We start from the raw sequence: 22,953 nt of genomic DNA on the forward strand, positions 1-22,953 counted from the left end.
TTATCAGTATTCCCCTCTGTTGTGCCCAGCTTTAATGTGTCTGCATTTAGAGCTGTGCTGGCTGCCGGCACGTGTGGGGGCAGTGAGGTCGCTCCTCTGCATGTTTGCTGAGTGTTATCTCCTGTCTCAGTATCTGCCGGCGCCATCTTGGAGAGAGCAGCAGTGTCAGGCTGAGAGGCTGCGGCCCCAAAAAAGCGGGCGATATCAGCACCTTCTCCCTCCTGGATCTGTGTGCTCGTTGCCCGTCCTCTCCTGCGCGCCATTGCCGTCCTGGAGCCCGGTTAGTGCCTGTGTTATTGGAGTTCTGCCGTGGGTCTGTGGGAGCTCCTTCTTTCTGTGTCTTAACACTCCATCGGCTCGATCCGCCGCTGTTTAACGGCGGTTGGGGAAAAGGGTATAGCGCCCCCCAGAGTTGGAAAATCTCCGGGATTTCAGCTACCGGGGGTAATGTGACATTACACAGCTGGTATCAACCCCATATATTACCCTGTTTGCCACTGCAGGGCAACGGGATGAGCTGAAGCAAAGCACCAGGATTGGCGCATCTAATCGATGCGCAACTTCTGGGGCGGCTGCGGCCTGCTATTTTTAGGCTGGGAATGGCCAATAACTATGGACCGACCTTCCCACCCGGAGAATACCAGATCACAGCTGTCCACTTTACCTTAGCTGGTGATCCAATTTGGGGGGACCCCATGTTATTTTATTATTTATTTATAAATAATTATAAAAAAAAGAGCCTGGGCTGCCCTTCAAATTGGATCAGCAACCAAGGTGAAGCTGCCAGCTGTGGTTTGCAGGCTGCAGCCGTCTGCTTTACCCGAGCTGGCTATCAAAAATAGGGGGACCCCACGGGTTTGGTTTTTTTTAATTATTTATTTTTTGGCTAAATACAAGTCTAGACACACCCTTTAGTGCCACATGAGTCACTAAAGGGTGCCAACTTAGAATATGTAGGGAGGTGGGACATTATATATGTGTTTGACATGTGTCTGTCCATCCATCCATCCTAGCTTTTTAGGCTGCGTGCCCGCAATTAGGGTTTCAATAGTTTTGGACTCTGAGTTTTCGCTGCGTCCATAACGCTGCATTGTACAGTAGAAGTGCAGTGGGAGGATTTTTAGAAATCTCCTGCTCACTGTGCTTATTTTCTCCACAGCATAAACTGACATATGGTGCTGCAACGTGTCAATTTATGCTGCGGAGACGAAAGTTCTCTGCGGAGAGAATAGAGCTAAAGTCAGCAGCAACCCAAACTTGGACCGTGGCCATCACTCACATCTCCACAGACTCAGTGTTACCGGATTGTGGGCACATAGCTTAAAAGTGAGAAATTTGCTGCTAAAGCAACACTTTTGTGGTGCCCCTGGGGGTTCAAAATGCTCACTATACCCCTGAATAAAACCCTTGGTGTTTGTTTTTTACAGTTACATATTGAGCTGAACAGATCCAATTTTTAGATTTAACCATCTCTAAGAATGCTCAGGGAAAGATCATTATGTCCACCTTCTTCAAAAAGGTGGATGTAAATAGCTTCTTAAAGTTCACCATCGGCCACCTACTGAAATGGATCAAAACGCCCCTTGTGGCCAGTATTGCACATCTGTAAAAATTGTGCCATCGATTCAGATTTTTTTTTTAGGGAAGCTGGCGTAGTTGGAAAAAAATATTGTTTTTTAGAAAAGGGATACCCTAAAAAACGTATTGTAGATGCATTGAATGAAACTAGGACATTCCAACAACCGGAATGTACAGTATATCCAGTATAAAACAAGTAGAGGCTGCAGACACCACTCCTTTCAGAAAAAGTCTCATCACTACATTTAGTAGCTCCCATAGTGCCATAAAAAAATCTAATAAGAAAATACTGGCACATTTTATGTAATGATCCGGTTTTTCAGCTGTTATACCATCTAATCCCACTGTCATCTTTAAAAGGAGCAAAAATCTAAAAAAAACCTTAAAGTTAATTCCAATATTAAGGTTAAAAATTCCAGTATATGTTCTAATAGTTCCGCAGAAGTGTACCACTGTGGTCCTGAAAACAATCCAGTCTATGTCTAAACGTCTTAACACACAGAAATAACATCAGGGAAGGGGTGTTTAACCCCTTAAGGACGAAGCCAGTTTTGTACTGATGCCCAGGCCATTTTTTGCAATTCTGACCAGTGTCCCTTTATGAGGTTATAACTCTGGAACGCTTCAACGGATCCCAGTGATTCTGAAATTTGTTTTTTTCGTGACATATTCTACTTCATGATAGTTATAAATTTACAATTATATTTTTTGCTTTTATTTGTGAAAAAATCGGAAATTTGTTGAAAATTTTGCAATTTTCAAACTTTTAATTTTTATGCCCTTAAACCAGAGAGTTATGTCACACAAGATAGTTACTAAATAACATTTCCCACATGTCTACTTTACATCAGCGCAATTTCTGAAACCAAATTTTTCGGGGTTAGGAAGTTAGAAGGGTTCAAAGTTCATCAGCAATTTCCCATTTTTTTTAACAAAATTCACAAAACCATTTTTTTAGGGACCACATCACATTTGAAGTGACTTTGAGAGGCCTAGGTGACAGAAAATACTAAAAAATGACACCATTCTAAAAACTGCACCCCTCAAAGTACTCAAAACCACATTAAAGAAGTGTATTAACCCCTCATTTGCCTCACTAAAACAAAAGCAATATGGAATGAAAAAAAAAATCTATATATATATTTTACCTAAAAATGTTGCTCTTGTGACAATTTATTCACTTTTTAAAGAAGTAACACAACAAAATAGAACTCAAAATTTGTTACCCAATTTCTTGTGAGCAGGCTGATACCCCACATGTGATCAGAAAACTCTGTTTGGACAAATGGGAAGGCTCAGAACAGAAGGCGCAATATTTGAATTTTGGAAAGCAAATTTGTCTAAAAAAGATTGCGGGCACCATGTTGAATTTTTAGGGCCCCTAGGGTACCTAAACAGCAAAAACCTCCCACAGTGACCGCATTTTGGAAACTAGAACCCTCAAGGATTATTGTTCAATTCTTGGACAAAGGAATGCACCTCTTCCAAATAAAAAAGAAATCATCTATAAAACGACGATAAAAGTAGGTGTGACCCATTGGTAGGAAAGACTGCAAGATAAAAAGGGACTCGAAACGCCCCATGTACAAGTAACTTGGGGTGAATCTTGTCCCCATTGCGCAGCCCTTTAACTGCCCTTTAGGTCACACTATGAAAGGAAAAAACTTTATAATTGAAGATAAAATCAATAGTGTTAAAAATAAATTCCTTTTGGTGCTGCGGAATGGAGTGATCCTGTGTCAAATAAACTGCGACACTATCCAAACCAAATTGGTGATCTATATTAGAGTGGAGTGAACTTCTAAAGTAAAAAATATATAATTGGACACAGATGGAAGTTCCCGCAATAACCCGATGAGATAAGAAGAGTCACGTAAATGGGATTCTAGTTCCACGACATCTTTTTGGAGAAATAGATCAACATAATGTGACAGATTTGCTGCGAGGGATTTAACCCCCAAAATAATAGGATCTCGGTAGATGGGTTAGACCTTTATGAATTTTAGGGAGAAAGTAAAAATAAGAAATTGAATGGGACTTCCTTTTCTTCAAAATGTTTTGTTCCACAGCCAGAGTGATAAGAGTATTGGGAATGGTAATCTGGGGAGGTGTCACTTGTACATTGAACATAACTGGTGTCTCTCAACATACGACAACCTTCATTCACATACCATTCTTTGCTCATAACCTCTCTCCTTTGTCCGCATTTTTAATAATGATTTGACCATTATTCTGAAGGGACTTAATGGCTCAACATTCTACGGCTGTTAGATTATCTTTTTTTCCTTAACACTAGAAGTCCCAAAAATGTCGAGCGCCCCCCTGAAGTCCTGAAACAGGGTCAAATGAGCAAATACAATAAACTGAATATAAAGCTGGGTTCACACTAAACGACAGCGACAACGACGTCGCTGTTACGTCACCATTTTCGGTGACGTAACAGCGACCTTGTAAGTCGCTGTTATGATCGCTGCTTAGCTGTCAAACACAGCAGAAGCAGCGATCATAACGTCGCTGTGCTACATGTTCAGAGAGCAGGGAGCCGCGCTTAGCGCTGGCTCCTTGCTCTCCTGCAGCACACATCGGGTTAATTAACCCGATGTGTGCTGCAGCTACATGTCACAGTTCAGAGAGCAGGGAGCCGCGCGCACTGCTTAGCGCTGGCTCCTTGCTCTCCTTGCTACAGTATACATCGGGTTAATTACCCGATGCATACTGCAGCCACATGTCACAGTGCAGGAGCCGGCGCTGGCAGCAAGAGCGGCGGAGGCTGGTAACCAGCGTAAACATCGGGTAACCAGGGAAAGGTCTTCCCTTGGTTACCCGATGTTTACGCTGGTTACAGCTTACCGCAGCTGCCAGTGCCGGCTCCTGCTCGCTTCATTTCGTCGCTCTCTCGCTGTCACACACAGCGATGTGTGTGTCACAGCGGGAGAGTGACGACCAAAAAATGAAGCTGGACATTCAGCAACGACCGGCGACCTCACAGCAGGGGCCAGGTCGTTGCTGGATGTCACACACAGCAACAGCGACGGGACGTCGCTGCAACGTCACAGAAAATGGTGACGTAGCAGCGACGTCGTTGTCGTTGTCGCTGTGTGTGACACCAGCTTTACTAACTATAAACTAAATGGCAAAACTCAATGGAAAACAACAACCTCCTGTGGTGCGACAGTAATGGCCTTAATTACAGAACAAAAGACGGTGATTATAGGATGCTAGCTAAAATCCTTCAGGTCATTCGACTGTCTCTGGTTTCCAAAGGTAGAAATGTTAAATGACCCCTCTCTGGGACTTCTAGTGTTAAATGGGAAAAGGACTTACATTCCTTTAACATAAGATGGTGAAATGTATTAAGGTATAAAGTGGATAGGACCCTGTGTCACCTACTAGGTGCTCTGGAGAAAAAGTATCACTTATAAAAGGAGAACTCCGGCACAATACTCCCAATAAAGATAACACTCAGAAAAAAGTCTTAAATAAATTCCATTTATTTTTCAAAATTTGCATAGAAAAACTGTCCTTATGAGCATCAAAATTTGCATTGAAAAAACTGTCCTTATGAGCAAACGTTTCGACCGTATCCGGTCTTCCTCAATCAGGACTTATCTTAGTGCAGGGCGTACTGATAGATATGTACTCAGAAATGCGGCACAACTGATGCAGGAACATAAAGGTAGTGAGTAAAGGGTGTAATTTCCACTGGTATATGGCTCCAATGTTCCTGAGGTCAATATCACCCCTGGCTATGGGGATGCAGTATAATCGTTATAGGAGTACAGAGTATGTAAATTAAGGAGTCATTCCACTGCCATAAGGAAAGAGTAGTCAGAACGGGTGTCACCATAAGGGGATTCCACTAGTTTAAGTCCATTCAGGTCAGGGACCATTCCTTTGCACACAGCACGTTATGCCTTATGCCCGTTGGGACCTCTTTCCCATAACCAGAAGGGTTATTGATTTCAGGAGTACTGGAGCCATATACTGTAGGGCTCATATCCCTGACATACTTACCACTTTTAGTCTGGGTACTTATGGACGCCTGACAATCATGGCTGTGAATTAATCGCGCTGGCTACCTCAAAATATCCGCTACAGTACCTTACCCTGACCTGAATGGACTTAAACTAGTGGAATCCCCTTATGGTGACACCCGTTCTGACTACTCTTTCCCTATGGCAGTGGAATGACGCCTTAATTTACATACCTTGTACTCCTGTAACGATTATACTGCATCCCCATAGCCAGGGGTGATATTGACCTCAGGAACATTGGAGCCATATACCAGTGGAAATTACACCCTTTACTCACTACCTTTATGTTCCTGCATCAGTTGTGCCGCATTTCTGAGTACATATCCATCAGTACGCCCTGCACTAAGATAAGTCCTGATTGAGGAAGATCGGATACGGTCGAAACGTTTGCTCATAAGGACAGTTTTTTCTATGCAAATTTTGATGCTCATAAGGACAGTTTTTCTATGCAAATTTTGAAAAATAAATGGAATTGATTTAAGACTTTTTTCTGAGTGTTATCTTTATTGGCGGTAGTGTGCCGGAGTTCCCCTTTTATAAATGTATTGAGGTGGCTGCCATGATGGAGAGGATAAAAATTACAAGAATTTTTTACATTAACGCGTTTTGATTTATTGCCCCCACACCAACGGTCATACTGCTCACAGGGGAGCTAGCCATTGTACACTCTACAGTTTCAATGACCTTAATCTTTTTGCTATTTTTTGGGTGGCCAAGATCAAAAAAATACCTCTGGAGAGTTAATATACGCATAAAATCATTCATATCCAAATATTAGATCAAATGTTTTGGTGCCAGTAGAGGAGCAAAAGAACAATCCCCTCTTAATAACAATTTCACCTTCAGTAAGGGTGTGATTGGATACATTAAAAATGCCTATATTTTGTCCCTTATGGGTGCATGATTTATTACACATTGTTTGGCTTTTAAACTTCTCCTTGCTTCCTCCTTTAGATCCCCTGGGTTTCCTTTTCTTATGGATGTGCAAGTCAGTCGTGGGAATAATTAGTTAATTTTTTTGGTTGCATGGGGGTGCAGTGGCTCACTCCCTTAAAAAGTTATTGTTATGAGCTAAAAAAAGAAACCCCCCATATATTCACCTACTGCCGTCTGCTCTGGTATGCAGCACTGTTGCACTCTCTGCCTAAGCCACAAATGTATTTTACAATGTAAGCCTTTAGGGCCTCGCTCTGACGCTCCATAGACTTACATTGTTGTGATATTTAACATGAGCGTATAAAAAGAAATTATTCAAAGTTTCGACCAGAAAAGTGGGACTATTTTTTGGTCTCTTACTTGTCATACACAACTTTTTTTTTATTGAGACCTTGGTTTTCTTTACATGCTGTATTGGTTAGATTTTCAGGACATTTTAAAAAGCTAATGATATTAGTTATACAATCTCTCACTTTACAACATTTTTTTTATGTGTTGCATAAGGTTTTATAGTTGAGACTTTATTTTTGTGTAAACATTCTTATTGTGTACAAGCATATGACTCTTCCTTTGTATGAACAATCTTGTGTTTAGCCAACGCAAAGGTACTCTTAAAACTTTTCTCACATTCCACACACGAATATGGTTTATCTTCCCTGTGAAGTCTTCGATGTTTGGAGAGGTCAGAAGTATTGGTGAAACATTTCCCACAAGTTGGACATGAATACGGCTTCTCCCCTGTGTGAATCCTTTTATGTATGACAAGATGGGAGCTACTTATAAACCTTTTCCCGCACTTGAAACAAGAATATGGCTTCTCTCCAGTGTGACATCTATGGTGGGCAGTTAAGTTTGATCGACACAGAAAATATTTACCGCATTCTGAGCAACAAAAAGGTTTCTCTCCTGTGTGAATTCTTTGATGTTTCACAAGGCCTGACTTGTTGGTAAAACTCTTTCCACAGTCTGAGCAGGAATAAGGTTTCTCCCCCGTGTGAGTTCTCTGGTGCCTGGTCATATTTGAACCATTAGCAAACTCTTTTCCACAAACGGAGCAACAATATGGCTTTTCCCCTGTGTGGATTCTTAAGTGGAGGGACAACTTAGCATTACATTTGAAACTCTTGCCACATTCGGAGCACATAAAAGTTTTTTGTTTGGGTGGGTGGATAGAATAATTCTTCGTAAGTTTCTTCATGGTAGCAGCTGTATTTTGATATTTTTTGAAAAAGGGAAACAACTTTGATCCAATGAGATCTACTCCTCTATTGGGCACCATATCGTCCCTACGGTAAGTAGGTATATAGTTAATTTGAGAGGTATTTGTATACATATCTGCATTGACCAGATTCTCTTCTACAGATGAGATTGATTTTAATGTAATATGAGGCACTGGATATTGTGTTATATTATTGAAGAAGGTATCAGTATTTGCTTCAGTAATCTCTTTCTTACATGAAACAGATTCTTCCTTCCTTTGTGTTGTGCCATGAGATATATGATCAGAAGGTAGTTTTCGGAGATTTTGTGATATAATAGGATCTGTTACATTTCCTGCATTACAAGAGATCGGTTCTTCCTTAATAGCAAAGGTCCATTTACCTGGAGGGGAGAAAGGAAGTAGGAAGAAATTAGTTACTGATTGGAATATTGAAACAATTAGAGTGTAATTGAAGAAGTTTACTCTAATTTGACAAGAACCACATTATGGAAAACATACTCTACAGACAAAAAGTGCATTAAAGACCACAAAATTGTTTTAAAAAATAATTTATTGAAAACTCCATTAAAATATGCATTTATATAACATTAATCCCAAATGGCCACAAGATGGCGCTCACAGTGATACAGGAAATAAGTTATTGTACATTAGTCCTTTTTGTCTGTAGGGTCCGTTATATGGTGCTTGACCATTATATAGTCCAAAATTGTCTCACACAATCTTCCCCTAGTTATTAATATTATTTGGTTCACTACACTATTTATTTTATTAGGGGGTGTGAATATTACAGTATACAGTGGAACCTTAGATTATGAGCATAATTGGTTCCGGCAGTGTGCTCTTAAACCAAGTTACTCTTATATCAAAGCGAATTGATAAATAATTGAAACACAGACAATTTGTTCCACAACCCAAAAATATTTGCTGTATTAATAAACTTATTACAGTAATACAAAATAATGTACTGTATTCATATAAAATCACAGTACACATACAAAATACTGTACAGTAAAAACATAAAAACAACTTAAACTGCACTTTAGCTTACAATAGATTTGTTGGTGTGTGGGAGGTACAGTACATGTAATGTGCTGCACTGGTTAGTAGAAAGAGTACAGTAGTATACTGTACAATGGTATACTGTATACAGTACATATATACAGAAAGTTACCTCCAGAGTGGGTCAGAGCGCGGTGAAAGGACAGAACCAGATGTATAATCGGTCAGTTTTTGTTCTTCTTGTAAAGCATTGCTCTTAAACCAAGTTACAAATTTATAAAAAGCTTTGCTTGTCTTGCAAAACGCTCTCAATCCAAGTTACTCTTAAACCAAGGTTCTACTGTATATTTATTATGGAAAATATGTATATTTTGTAATTAGATTCATGTCAATTCAACAAAATAGTGGCCAGCTGTGACGTCCATCTTGCTGAACAGTAGACAAGGGGCAAAAGTGGTTTATTTTTAATAAAATTTACATACTCTCCTTTACGGCTACTCTATATCCGCTATCTGGTCCTCCACGGACTCACATTTCTGGCCAAATGTTCACTCTAGGCTGGGGCTTCACTTCTCACGCTCTTGGGCCTACTAGAGTGAACAACGGGTTGCAATTTTGGGTGGTCACTGCGTATGCAGAGGTAATGCCAGAAATTGCTCGCGCCCATAAGCCCCGACTTAAAGCGATCCCTGGGTTGGAGATGTGAAGCAAACGGAGGCATGGGGGACTGGACAGTAAAAAGTTAGAGAGAGGAGTATAAGAGCTTTTTAATTTTTTCCCCCATTATACGTTTATTATGCTCTGGGGTCTTGAGACATTCAATTCGGAGAGAAGTTTTTTTTCCGTGAATTTAATTTCCTGGTAAAATCAAACTGAACAGGTGAATTGGAATCTTACCTGAGTCGCTCATCCCTAATTTTAATCTTTTGTGAACCTAGTGTTTTACCATTACTTTTATCATAAACTTAAACTATGTATAATTTTCTATAAGAATTGTTAAAATAGATGCAGCAACATACACGTTTGAATAAATTCCTATAGCTCAGGCTGGTACAGAACTCACTATATGGTCTACAGTGGCCACTGGGAAGGTCTCCGCACAAGGTTTAGGAGTGTCTGTAGGACATTCAGCTAACAGAGTAATGGTTGGATGAGAAGTTCTGGCTTTTAACTGACACTTCAATTAATCCCAAAGGTTTTGATGGAGTCACGGTAGGGGCTCTGTGCGGGTTATTAGCATTTCTACACGTCACTCATGTCTTTATGGATCTTTATTTTATGCCCAGCCATTCCTTCCAGCAAACTGGTACTGTGAACTATGAAATGTAAAATTGACTAAAATGTCTAATATTATTTTGGCCCAATCACACAGCATGCAATCACTGAAAGACTACTCCAGACATGGCTCCACTGCTTCTGTATGACCCAAAACTGGTCTATGGCGATTGCACGGCTGTGTACTTCACTGTACGCACCAAATCACTTGAATGCAAAAAGGTGTTTAAAATAAGATTGTCCCTACATAATATACTTTTGCTCATGTCCGTTATTTATACTATTTTAGCTCTCAATTATTATAGGTGTTACCTGTTAATGTGGGGGGCTGGCAATTCTCCATCATGACGTCCTTGTATTGATCCTTGTGTTCTTCTATGTATTCCCACTCCTCCATGGAGAAATGGACGGCGACATCCTGACATCTTATAGAAATCTGAGACATACAATGATACAGTCATTATTCAGAGCCTTGCAGATATAACATCCCAGTATTCCCAGCAGCGCTCACCTCTCCAGTTAGAAGCTCAATGATCTTGTTGGCGAGTTCCAGGATCTTCTCCATTGGAGGGTGAAGAAGAGGGAACAGGTGGGTTGTACGTTGTGTTTTGCCCTGATCTCTGGGAACAGAGGAGGCGCAGCTGGTGTCAGGTTGATCAATCACCCTTGTCTCAATGTATTCCTATGTATGGAAATACAATAATAATTTCCAGAGCTATACATCATCTCTAAATATCTTGATCAAGTTTCTAAAGTGCAGACACTAAATGGATCCATATTTTCCAAGGCTGTAATTATCCCATTGTCAGTGGGATCTTAGCATTGAGAAAGCAGATTGAGATATACATCGATGCCTGCTTTCTTGCCTGTTGTCCTTTTATCCCAGACCTCTATGGCTATGTTCACATTGGGCGTTTTTTAGCTGCAGATTTGCCTTGGTTTCATGCAAATCCATGCTAATAAAATGCTGCTTTTTACAGTCCCACAAAAGTCTATGAGATTTCTGAAATCTCATGCACACAAACACATCAGGATTTTTTCCTGATGGTTTTGTGAAATACCTCCAGTTTTGCTGTGTTATGAAAAGAATGAATATGTCAATTCTTTTCAGTGCTTTTGCTGCGGTTTTCACCCTAGTGACAGGTGGACTCGCAGATACCCTGGATCAGCGGGTCTAACGATGTTAATAAAAAACCCGGTTAGGCCTGGAATTGATGCAGTGTATCTGGCCGACACTTAAATAGCAGCTGTACGCTCCCGCGGCTCCTCCACTTCCCTGCTAATTATATATTCACTGCTTTCATCTGTGATTGGTTGCAGTCAGACGCACCCCCAGCTGAATAGGATAACTGAAGTGAGCACTAATATATATATATATATATATGAGTGCAAGCTAAAAATACATACTATATATAAGAATAAGGCTGCACATCAAACTTAGATAATGGTATAATGCCTCAAGCATATGGAAAAATATTGGAATATACAATGAAAAATGCTACTTGCTAATTTGAACATGTGAATAATGAATTGCATACCTGCCATGAATATTAGGAAAAAGGAGATATTTAGCAATCGCATTGATCAATGTAACTGAGCCCCAAGGCCTCGTCAAGGCATATCTCTATATTGGGGTCCCTAGCTCTGTGACGCTAACTGTGTGTCATCTCATTGCAATTAAAAACTGCTGTGGGTGGAGAGGGGTAACTAAGGACTTTCTTATATAGGAGATGGAAAAAACATGGCCGAAAGGGGCGGAGCTGTGTTCACATTCAGAAAAAAAACTACATATAACTGAATAGGATAACTGAAGTGAGCACTAATATATATATATATATATGAGTGCAAGCCAAAAATACATACTATATATAAGAATAAGGCTGCACATCAAACTTAGATAATGGTATAATGCCTCAAGCATATGGAAAAATATTGGAATATACAATGAAAAATGCTACTTGCTAATTTGAACATGTGAATAATGAATTGCATACCTGCCATGAATATTAGGAAAAAGGAGATATTTAGCAATCGCATTGATCAATGTAACTGAGCCCCAAGGCCTCGTCAAGGCATATCTCTATATTGGGGTCCCTAGCTCTGTGACGCTAACTGTGTGTCATCTCATTGCAATTAAAAACTGCTGTGGGTGGAGAGGGGTAACTAAGGACTTTCTTATATAGGAGATGGAAAAAACATGGCCGAAAGGGGCGGAGCTGTGTTCACATTCAGAAAAAAAACTACATATAACTGAATAGGATAACTGAAGTGAGCACTAATATATATATATATATATATATGAGTGCAAGCCAAAAATACATACTATATATAAGAATAAGGCTGCACATCAAACTTAGATAATGGTATAATGCCTCAAGCATATGGAAAAATATTGGAATATACAATGAAAAATGCTACTTGCTAATTTGAACATGTGAATAATGAATTGCATACCTGCCATGAATATTAGGAAAAAGGAGATATTTAGCAATCGCATTGATCAATGTAACTGAGCCCCAAGGCCTCGTCAAGGCATATCTCTATATTGGGGTCCCTAGCTCTGTGACCCTAACTGTGTGTCATCTCATTGCAATTAAAAACTGCTGTGGGTGGAGAGGGGTAACTAAGGACTTTCTTATATAGGAGATGGAAAAAACATGGCCGAAAGGGGCGGAGCTGTGTTCACATTCAGAAAAAAAACTACATATAACTGAATAGGATAACTGAAGTGAGCACTAATATATATATATATATATGAGTGCAAGCCAAAAATACATACTATTCTCTCTCCTATATAAGAAAGTCCTTAGTTACCCCTCTCCACCCACAGCAGTTTTTAATTGCAATGAGATGACACACAGTTAGGGTCACAGAGCTAGGGACCCCAATATAGAGATATGCCTTGACGAGGCCTTGGGGCTCAGTTACATTGATCAATGCGATTGCTAAATATCTCCTTTTTCCTAATATTCATGGCAGGTATGCAATTCATTATTCACATGTTCAAATTAGCAAGTAGCATTTTTCATTGTATATTCCAATATTTTTCCATATGCTTGAGGCATTATACCATTATCTAAGTTTGATGTGCAGCCTTATTCTTATATATAGTATGTATTTTTGGCTTGCACTCATATATATATATATATTAGTGCTCACTTCAGTTATCCTATTCAGTTATATGTAGTTTTTTTTCTGAATGTGAACACAGCTCCGCCCCTTTCGGCCATGTTTTTTCCATCTCCTATATAAGAAAGTCCTTAGTTACCCCTCTCCACCCACAGCAGTTTTTAATTGCAATGAGATGACACACAGTTAGGGTCACAGAGCTAGGGACCCCAATATAGAGATATGCCTTGACGAGGCCTTGGGGCTCAGTTACATTGATCAATGCGATTGCTAAATATCTCCTTTTTCCTAATATTCATGGCAGGTATGCAATTCATTATTCACATGTTCAAATTAGCAAGTAGCATTTTTCATTGTATATTCCAATATTTTTCCATATGCTTGAGGCATTATACCATTATCTAAGTTTGATGTGCAGCCTTATTCTTATATATAGACGCACCCCCAGCATCTGACTTCAACCAATCACAGACCTGGTCTGCAGATGTATACAAAGAATGAGTGAGCCGCGCATTCAGCGGTGACCTCAGTCAGGCTATTTACGATCACATGTATGGCCAGCTGTGACCGGAAATCACCTGAGTGAAGTGACCACTGATCGTGCGGCTCATTCATTCTCTGGAGCTCACAGCGGGCAGTTCTGTTTTATGGCTGCGTGCTGTGATCTTCACATGTAGCAAAGCTGAATCGCCATGGGACCTCGTGTGGATTACGTTGGACCTGCAGGGGTGATTATGGGGTTAATAAAGTGGTGAAAGAGGGGGCTTTTTGCATTTTATTTCAAATAAAGGATTTTTTCGGTGTTTGTGTTTATTTATTTTCACTTACAGATTGGTGATGGGGGTGTCTCATAGACGCCTGCCATTACCAATCTAGGGCTTAGTGACAGCTGTGGACTGTGATTAACCCCTTATTACCCCGATTCCCACTGCACCAGAGCAATTCGGGAAGAGCCAGGTAAACTGCTGGGATTGTCGCATCTAATGGATGCGACAATCCTGGGCGGCTGCAGGCTGATAGTTTTAGGCTGAGTCTCTCCAACCTGAGAATACCAGCCCCCAGTTGTGGGCTTTATCTTCGCTGGGTATTTGCACGCTGTTTTTGTGTTTTTTTTTCTTATTTATTTAAAAAAAATTAAAATTTCAGCCTGGGGTCCCTCTTATTTTGATACCCTGCCAAGATAAAGCACACAGCTGGGGGCTGCAGCCTGTCGCTGTAGGCTTTCTGTGCTGGGTATCAAAATATGTGGGGACCTTATGTCATTATTTATTTATGATAGACCCACAGACTCCAGTGGGGGGCGTAGAGAAGCAGTGGATATGCATGAGGCTAATGAGCGGCACGGGAAGTAGGAAGGGCCGTGGGAGCACGTATGGATGATCCTAGAATGTATGAGCTCCTTCCAGGTTAGTGGGCATGACCAGCTGGGTCAGTGGGCGTGAACTGCTTGTTAGTGAGCTTGGCGATGTTTTCTCCCTTCCACTACAATCACGCTTCACCCCCCCTGCCCCCATGTGATAGGGGCCTATTGAATGATCTCATACCTGGAAGGAGCCCATTCAGTCTAGCATCTACCAGAAAATGGTAAGTATAGCACGCTTGCTTTACTTCTTTTTTTTTTCTTTATACTTTTTTTTTTTTTTTTACTACCCGAGTGCTGGATCCAGGTCAATTCCGGCCCGGCCTGGCCCAGCACTCGGGTACTCTTGAACCCTTGCTGGTTTTGACAGCACAGAAAAAAAACCACTGTAAAAAACCCCACAAAAAACGCAGATGACTCCCAGGAGACATCCTGCCACAAGATCAGGTTTTAGTCAGGTTTTGGTCAGGAAAAAAAATGCTGCAAAAATGTCTTGTGTGAACATAGCCTAACAATTCCAAATGATAAAGATCTGTGCAATCTGAAATTACAAAATTAGGAGATTTTCAGTAAGAGCATGAAGCGCTGCATGTAAAAAAACAAAAAACAACAGTGTTCATGGATCCGACAAAGCTTTATGAATACGATACAGTGAGGCGTTGTCACATCTACATTAGCGGAGCATGGTCCTATGACATTATATATTTGTATAAATTATGGCTTTCAAGATTTAAAATGTGGTTCAAGGCATATTTCCATTTCCAGAGAATTAAAATCTGACCTGTACCTATCTGTCAATCAATTATTCAAAAATATCATAAAATAATGAGCTAAACCCCTTAACCAATAACACAATCAGAAACAAAGTTTCAAAAAATGAGTAGAAAAGCTCTTAATTTATTGTATTTTAATTAAAAATACAAAACAATATAATACAATATTATATCAAAAGCAAGATTGCCAATCCATCAAGTCTGTAAACCGTAATATACCTGCACTTATAGTAAAAATCAGTGTTTTTATTAATTATATTTACAAACACTAAAATATTTATTTTGTTCCAAAATTGAACTCTAACACCATCTAGTGGGAGAATAAATTATCTTCACATAAATATATTCAAAATGTCGCAATAATTATAAGAAAAAATTGTAGAAAAGAACTTACTTAGTGCAAAAAAGGTATTTGGTCAGACCCTGTTGCCTCGACACATGTTTCGTGCTACTACTTCATCAGGAGGTGCCTCCTGATGAAGTAGTAGCACGAAACATGTGTTGAGGCAACAGGGTCTGACTGAATACTTTTTTTGCACTAATGGTAGGGTAGGAATCCAGCAATCAGGTCCAAAATAGTTTAAAAATTCATTCTTTCTTAATTTCATGTTCAAGTTAAAAAATTTTCCATCATGAATTCATAGGGAATACAGGTGAGAGGACGCGTTTCGAACAGAGTAGTTCTTAGTCTGTCTCTAGTAAATGGACACTGACAGAGTGATTAAAAAGACATGAAATGGGACATGGAATCAGGGAAGACTGCACAGGTTCAAGGTGATTAATTGGAGTAGTTCACTCCCAAGGGAATGAAGTAGTCTTATCAATATACATAGAGCATATCTTTTTTTAAATTCATACCCAGAGGAGTTCTAGTGTCCATTGTAAAGATCCACTTAATTTCCTTGCAACAAAGAATATCTTTACGATTACCGCCTCTTCTTGGCAGATGCACTTTCTCAATTGCATTAACCTGCAGTGAATCCATGTTGCCCGCATGCACATTGAGAAAGTGCTGCGATGCTCCAGATAATCCTCTAGTGGTTGCGTTATTAGCGCCATATATGTGTTCAGCCTCTTTCTCAACGTGCGTGTCGTGCTGCCTATATACTGCAGATGACATTTAACGCATGAAATCAAATAAATAACATTGCTAGTACCACAATTAATCAGTGAGTTTATATAAAAAATGTTTCCATTGGAATATGATGTAAAATTATTGGTACTAACCATGTATTTGCAAAGCCCACAGGTTTTGTGGCCACATTTATAAGATCCCACTGTTGACAGCCAGTTGCCCGCAGTACATCCACCTGTTTTTCAGCAGTTTTTTTATTTTTATTTTGGGACATTTTATTTTTATGGTCACTTGGTGAAATTAACGCTCCCAGTGTTGTGTTTCTCTTTGAGACGAATTTAACCCCTACATCTAGGATTTTAAATAGAGTCTCGTCTGCTGCCAAAATAAGAAGGTATTTTTTTTTATTATTCCTACTATTTGGTGGTAATTTTTGCTGTAGCTGGTGGAAAACACTAGGGGCAAAAGGCAGTCAGATCCAGAATGGAGATTATTTGTGTTTTTATTTTTATTAAATTGGAGATAATCCGAACGCTCCCTCTGGTGAGTTTTGATCTTTGCTCTTTCTAGAGTGTTTTTTGAATAGCCCCGTGCTAAAAATCTTTTGTCAACCAACTCAAATTCTTTTTCCAAGGTTTCCTGGTTAGGCTCTAATATACTTGCCAGTGGGTATATTCTCTATTACATGCCTGGGGTGGCAGCTATTGGCATGCAATAGAGAATTGCCCGCAGACGGTTTGCGATATAATCTGCAGTCAACAATCCCCCTATTGATATTACCAGTGAGGGTCATGTCGAGGAAGTTAATTTCACTTTTTTCATGTAGGTGGGTGAAGGATAAATGATGAGGATTATTGGCGATATAAGAAAAGAAATATGTGGCCTTATCATCAGTACTTCGCCAGACCATTAGTATATCGTCAATAAATCTCAGATAGATAACAATATCTGAAAAAAATGGATTTGAAAAATTAAAAATAAACTCCTCCCACCAAAACATGAAAATATTTGCGAGCGAGGGTGAAAACCTAGCGCCCATAGAACATCCTTGTTGCTGCAGATAATAATTGCCCAGGAAAGAAAAATAGTTGTTTTTTAATAGGAAAGTGGTGACTTCAAGAATATAATTGTGTAGGTCAGGAGCATATTCCGAATATCTCTCCATTTGTTTTTTCAAAGCCAGTATGGCCAGATAGTGGGGAATGGATGTATATAATGTTTGTACATCACAAGAAATCCAACTCAAATCTGTTGTTGGTGGGGGTGGAATCGGACCCCTTGCCAGCCCAGGATAGATGGAAATCTCTAATTCCCTCTCTACAGGGAGAGGAATGGGAAGAGATATTGGAATCTCCGACTGCGGTATCCCCTTCGGTTAATAATAGGTTGATTTAATGCTACATTGTCCACCAGGCATACCTTACTCCAACTCGATTATTTAGTATGGGCCGTTCTCGTACATCGGAGTGCCCGAGATGTCATCTCTCAGGGGCAAATTTCATACATCTGATTTGGAGCTGTCCCAATATATCTTCGTACTGGCGGGGAGTGACATCTCTGCTGACATCGATTGTGTCGATTCCTGTTTTGTGTGACCCTTTGATATGCCTGTTTGGGGTGGTGGAGGAAGAGTCCTGGGATCATTGCATGACAATATTCCTCAGAGAGGCATTGTTTCTGGCTAAGAAATGAATAGCTCTGAGGTGGATGGGAGATTCAAATCCAACTGTGCGGTCCTGGGTTAAACTAGTCAATGCAACCATAGTCTATGAGCGGGTGGTATATTATAATAGGGGGTGCCCGGGAAAATGTAACAAAATCTGGGGTTTGTGGAATTCTTCTCCAGACACACTTGCGGAGGTTTGAGGGAGATTATGCGGATAATGGTGGTTCCCGTTAGATGTTGGGATATGAAACACTGTCCAATGGTATATTGAGGTATAATAATGCAATGTGGCTGCTGTTGTTCTTTGTTTCTTCCTTTTTCTATTCCTCTTTCTATCTTGTTTTCAAAATATGGTCATGCTGATAGTTACAGCTGTTCTTATGCTCAATATAAAATTAGATATATATGCAAACGATAAGTAGTATGGATAATAACATTGTTCTATCTTAAGTGCTAAAGATATTATGGACTTTATATGACTGTTTATTGTTATATTTAAATATTACTATCTATATACTGAGCTATCTTTATATGGCAAATGTCAGTTGTACCATGTTTGAAATTGTTAATAAAACGAAGTTAAAAAAAAAAAAAATCCAACTCCAATCACTCCGCCACTGTATATGGGACAGAATATTCAGGACATGCTTACTGTCCTGGATATAGCTTGGGGACGCTTTGGCTAAAAACTGCAGGTGCTCGTCAAGCCACTCAGAGAGGTGTTCGGTTATAGACCCAATAACTGAGATTATCGGTCTAAATTTGGGTGGGAATGAGTCTTTGTGGGACTTAGGTAAGGCATGTAGTAGAGGTGTGAGCGGACATGTAGGATAGAAAAATTCTTTCTGCTTGCTTGTAATTAACCCTAGATGGGCCCCCTCATCTAGCAATTTTTCTAAGGATTTTTTTATATTTTTTGCACTAAGTTAATTTTCTTTATATTTAATGTGTCATTTTAAACATATTTATGAGCTGATAATTTATTATACCACTAGCTGATGGTAGAATTCAATTCTAGAATAATACATAATGTCAGTGTCGCTAAATATAAATATTAAACGCTAACTGATTTTTATTATAAGTGCAGGTATATTATGTTTTACTAAACACCTTTTTGCACTAAGTTCTTTTCTACAATTTTTTCTTATAATTAATGCGACATTTTGAATATATTTATGTGAAGATAATTTATTCTACCACTAGATGGTGTTAGAGTTCAATTTTGGAACAAAATAAATATTTGTTTCTAAATATAATTAATAAAAACACAGATTTTTACTAGAAGTGCAGGTATATTACGGTTTACAGACTTGATGGATTGGCAATCTTGCTTTTGATATAATATTGTATTATATTATTTTAATGAATATACAATAATTTAAGAGCTTTTATACTCATTTTTTGAATCTTTGTTTCTGATTGTGTTACTGTACCTATCTGTCCATCACGTGATCACGTGCCCTCTCAAAGCAAGACTCTGACAAGGTCCGTATAGAGATCACAATGCCCGGACTGACTGCGGGTCTCATAAACGTCAATGTAGTTGTCAGTTTAGTTCAAGAGACTCCTATTCACTCCACGCATGGTGGTGTATACACGGACCATCTAAAACCAGCCTAGGAAAAAACTGGACTCACACATCCGTGTTTCATGCACAGCCTACGCGTCTCCCGGCACAAGCTCGACATCTGAGCTCAGCCTATGCATCTCCTGGCCAAAGCTCGCCAGACACCTTTAAGCCTAAGTGCTGTCAAGTTCAGGTCAAGAGTCCCATAGTCAGGGCCTTTTTATTTGAATGCAGCACACCTATATGTGCCTGCTGCAGAAGGAACCCTTCCAGATGAATGGCATTCATTTCCACCACAATTCTTACATGTGAACATTTCCGTACACCACTTTCAGATGAGTGTAAATGTCATTTGGATTTCCTTTCATTTCTTTGATCCAACCAGTCTGTAGCTGTTCATTATCTGTGTGTATTAGACATGTGAGATGCCACGGTGCTCCTCAGCTATAGCGAGACGTCATGGAGTTCCAGACATAAGAGGAATGGCATGGGGGAACCATCCTCAAAATGCCTCACCTTTCCAGTCAATAGGCAGATGATCTCCAGGGTAAGATTTAGGAGCCTTTCACTTGGGATCTTCCTCTCTTTTTCCATCTTCAGGAATAATTCTTGTCAGAGAGATGACAAAATGTAAAAATAACATTTCAAGGGGGTTTTCCATTTTTATTATGCCAGAGACTCTTCTCTGCTACTAAGACGGGGGTCTTAGGGCGGCTTTGCACGTTGCGACATTGCACATGCGATGTCGATGGGGTCAAATCGAAAGTGACGCACATCCGGCGTCGCAGTCGATATCGCAACGTGTAAAACCTTTTTGATACAATGAACGAGCGCAAAAGCGTCGTTATCGTATCATCGCTGCAGCCTCTGACATTTCCATAATGCCGATTGTGCGACAGGTACGATGTAGTGCCTCGCTCCAGCGGCAGCGCACATCGCTGTGTGTGAAGCCGCAGGAGCGAGGATTATCACCTTACCTGCCGCCGGCTGCAATGAGAAGGACGGAGGTGGGCGGGAGGTTTACATCCTGCTCATCTCCACTCCTCCGCTCCTATTGGCCGCCTGCTGTCGCTGTGCCGCCGCACAGCCCGCCCCCCTAAGGAAGGAGGCGGGTCGCCGGCCAGAGGGACGTCGCACGGCAGGTATGTGCGTGTGAAGCTGCCGTAGCGATAATAATCGCTACGGCAGCTTTCACTAGATATCGCACGTGCGACGGGGGCGGGACTATCGCTGCAGCATCGGTAACACATTGTTACTGATGTTGCAGCGTGCAAAGCCCGCCTTAGTTTACACAGCACAATCAAGGAGTGTGTGTGTGTGTCAAGGGGGGGAGGGGCACACTCTGTGTGTGTGTTCTAAGGTGGGAGGGGCACACTGTGTGTGGTAAGGGGGGGAGGGGCACACTCTGTGGGTGGTAAGGGGGGAGGGGCACACTCTGTGGGTGGTAAGGGGGGGGGAGGGGCACACTCTGTGTGGTAAGGGGGGGAGGGGCACACTCTGTGTGGTAAGTGGGGAGGGGCACACTCTGTGTGGTAAGGGGGGGAGGGGCACACTGTGTGTGGTAAGGGGGGGAGGGGCACACTGTGTGTGGTAAGGGGGGGAGGGGCACACTGTGTGTGGTAAGGGGGGGAGGGGCACACTGTGTGTGGTAAGGGGGGGAGGGGCACACTGTGTGTGTGTGTGGTAAGGGGCACACTGTGTGTGTGTGTGTGTGTGTGGTAAGGGGGAGGAGAGGCACACTGTGTGTGTGTGTAGGAGGAGGGCCACAATCAGGCAGTGTGTGTGGGAAGGGACACACTAAGGCAGTGTGTGTGGGGAGGAGAAGCTGAATCAGGCAGAGAGTGTGTGTGTGTGTGGGTTACAATCAGGCAGAGTGTGTGTGGGGGGGAGGGGTACAATCAGGGAGAGTGTGTGTGTGGGGGGGTACAATCAGGGAGAGTGTGTGTGGAGGGGAGGGGCACAATCAGGGAGAGTGTGTGTGGAGGGAGGGGCACAATCAGGGAGAGTGTGTGTGGAGGGAGGGGCACAATCAGGGAGAGTGTGTGTGGAGGGAGGGGCACAATCAGGCAGAGTGTGTGTGGGGGGGAGGGGTACAATCAGGGAGAGTGTGTGTGTGGGGGGGTACAATCAGGGAGAGTGTGTGTGGAGGGGAGGGGCACAATCAGGGAGAGTGTGTGTGGAGGGAGGGGCACAATCAGGGAGAGTGTGTGTGGAGGGAGGGGTACAATCAGGGAGAGTGTGTGTGGGGGGGATGGGAAAAATCAGGGAGAGTGTGTGTGTGGGGGGGAGGGGCACACTTTAGGCAGTATGTGTGTGGGGAGGAGAGGTTGAATCAGACATTATTAGGGTCAGGGCACAATCAGACAGAGGGGGGGGAAGCGCAGTGGCAGAATCGGGCAGTGTTAGTGGTGGTTAGGGCACAATCAATCAGGCAGTATTGGCCAAAATCAGGCAGCGGGGGAGGGGCATAATCAAGCAGTGGGGGGCACTCACCCGCAAGCTGTCTGGTTGGAGATCACTGTTATCGTTTCCGGGGTCAGTGTGACAACGATTATCGATAGATATCATTGGCAGAGCTGCGCCATTACTTCGATTCGGTACGGTAGATGCTAGTGTACAGGCGTCTTCCTGGCATGACGTCACTACCATCAAATGTCAGGGGCGTGGTCTAATTTCACTGCACGGGGTGACGTCATTTCCTCCTTCTCACCATTTGTCGTTTCTGTTTTCTGATGCAGCATCTACTTCAGGACACCACGTTATGATTCTCTCCTGCACAGACCAAGGTCAGTGTCTTCATAATTAAAAACGGGAGTTCTTTCATTCACTGTGTGGGTAAGCTTCATGCTGTGTGCCTGTTCTGGAACTCTTTTGGGAGGGGGCTCATTGCTACTGTGGGCCAGTGCTGCTGGGATCGGGGGGTCGGTCCTCCGCTGGGGATGGTGGTCAGTGCTGGGATCGGGGAGGGAGGGGTCGGTCCTCTGCTGGGGATGGTGGTCAGTGCTGGGATCGGGGGGAGGGAGGGGTCGGTCCTCTGCTGGGGATGGTGGTCAGTGCTGGGATCGGGGGGGGGAGGGGTCAGTCCTCTGCTGGGGATGGTGGTCAGTGCTGGGATCGGGGGGGGTGGTCCTCTGCTGGGGATGGTGGTCAGTGCTGGGATCGGGGGGGGGCGGTCCTCTCCTGGGGATGGTGGTCAGTGCTGGGATCGGGGGGGGGCGGTCCTCTGCTGGGGATGATGGTCAGTGCTGGGATCGGGGGGGCGGTCCTCTGCTGGGGATGGTGGTCAGTGCTGGGATCGGGGGGGCGGTCCTCTGCTGGGGATGGTGGTCAGTGCTGAGA

General features: G+C 41.9%; 1 protein-coding gene across 5 annotated transcripts; it reads right to left on the reverse strand.

Annotated features, from left to right (window-relative positions):
* Window positions 1-6,679: 6,679 nt before the first annotated feature.
* Window positions 6,680-22,309, reverse strand: LOC142311124 (gastrula zinc finger protein XlCGF66.1-like). 5 transcript variants are annotated; one of them, XM_075349255.1, is made up of 5 exons: window positions 22,108-22,304; window positions 20,131-20,222; window positions 10,556-10,726; window positions 10,357-10,480; window positions 6,682-8,150 (listed from the first exon to the last, which is right to left on the reverse strand). In XM_075349255.1, the coding sequence occupies exons 2-5, from the start codon at window positions 20,206-20,208 to the stop codon at window positions 7,090-7,092; spliced, it is 1,434 nt and encodes a 477-aa protein (XP_075205370.1). In that variant the 5' UTR covers window positions 20,209-20,222; window positions 22,108-22,304; the 3' UTR covers window positions 6,682-7,089. The 5 variants fall into 5 exon arrangements, with proteins under 5 accessions (XP_075205371.1, XP_075205369.1, XP_075205373.1 ...); XM_075349256.1 differs by lacking the exons at window positions 20,131-20,222; window positions 22,108-22,304 and adding an exon at window positions 19,921-20,122 and having other exon boundaries at window positions 6,680-8,150; window positions 10,556-10,664; XM_075349254.1 differs by lacking the exon at window positions 20,131-20,222 and having other exon boundaries at window positions 6,681-8,150; window positions 22,108-22,309.
* Between the last annotated feature and the right edge of the window lie 644 nt (window positions 22,310-22,953).

The sequence above is a fragment of the Anomaloglossus baeobatrachus genome, chromosome 5 (genome assembly GCF_048569485.1).
Source record: "Anomaloglossus baeobatrachus isolate aAnoBae1 chromosome 5, aAnoBae1.hap1, whole genome shotgun sequence".
NCBI classification, from domain to species: domain Eukaryota; kingdom Metazoa; phylum Chordata; class Amphibia; order Anura; family Aromobatidae; genus Anomaloglossus; species Anomaloglossus baeobatrachus.

What these genes read in the sequence shown, in the direction of transcription:
- LOC142311124 (XM_075349254.1), bottom strand. Translation starts at nt 22,263, where the DNA reads ATGGTAGTGACGTCATGCCAGGAAGACGCCTGTACACTAGCATCTACC. An exon ending in TCCAACCAGACAGCTTGCGG is followed by an intron (nt 10,727 to 22,107) that starts GTGAGTGCCCCC and finishes TTCCATACATAG; the next exon opens with GAATACATTGAGACAAGGGT. An exon ending in TTGAGCTTCTAACTGGAGAG is followed by an intron (nt 10,481 to 10,555) that starts GTGAGCGCTGCT and finishes TGTATGTCTCAG; the next exon opens with ATTTCTATAAGATGTCAGGA.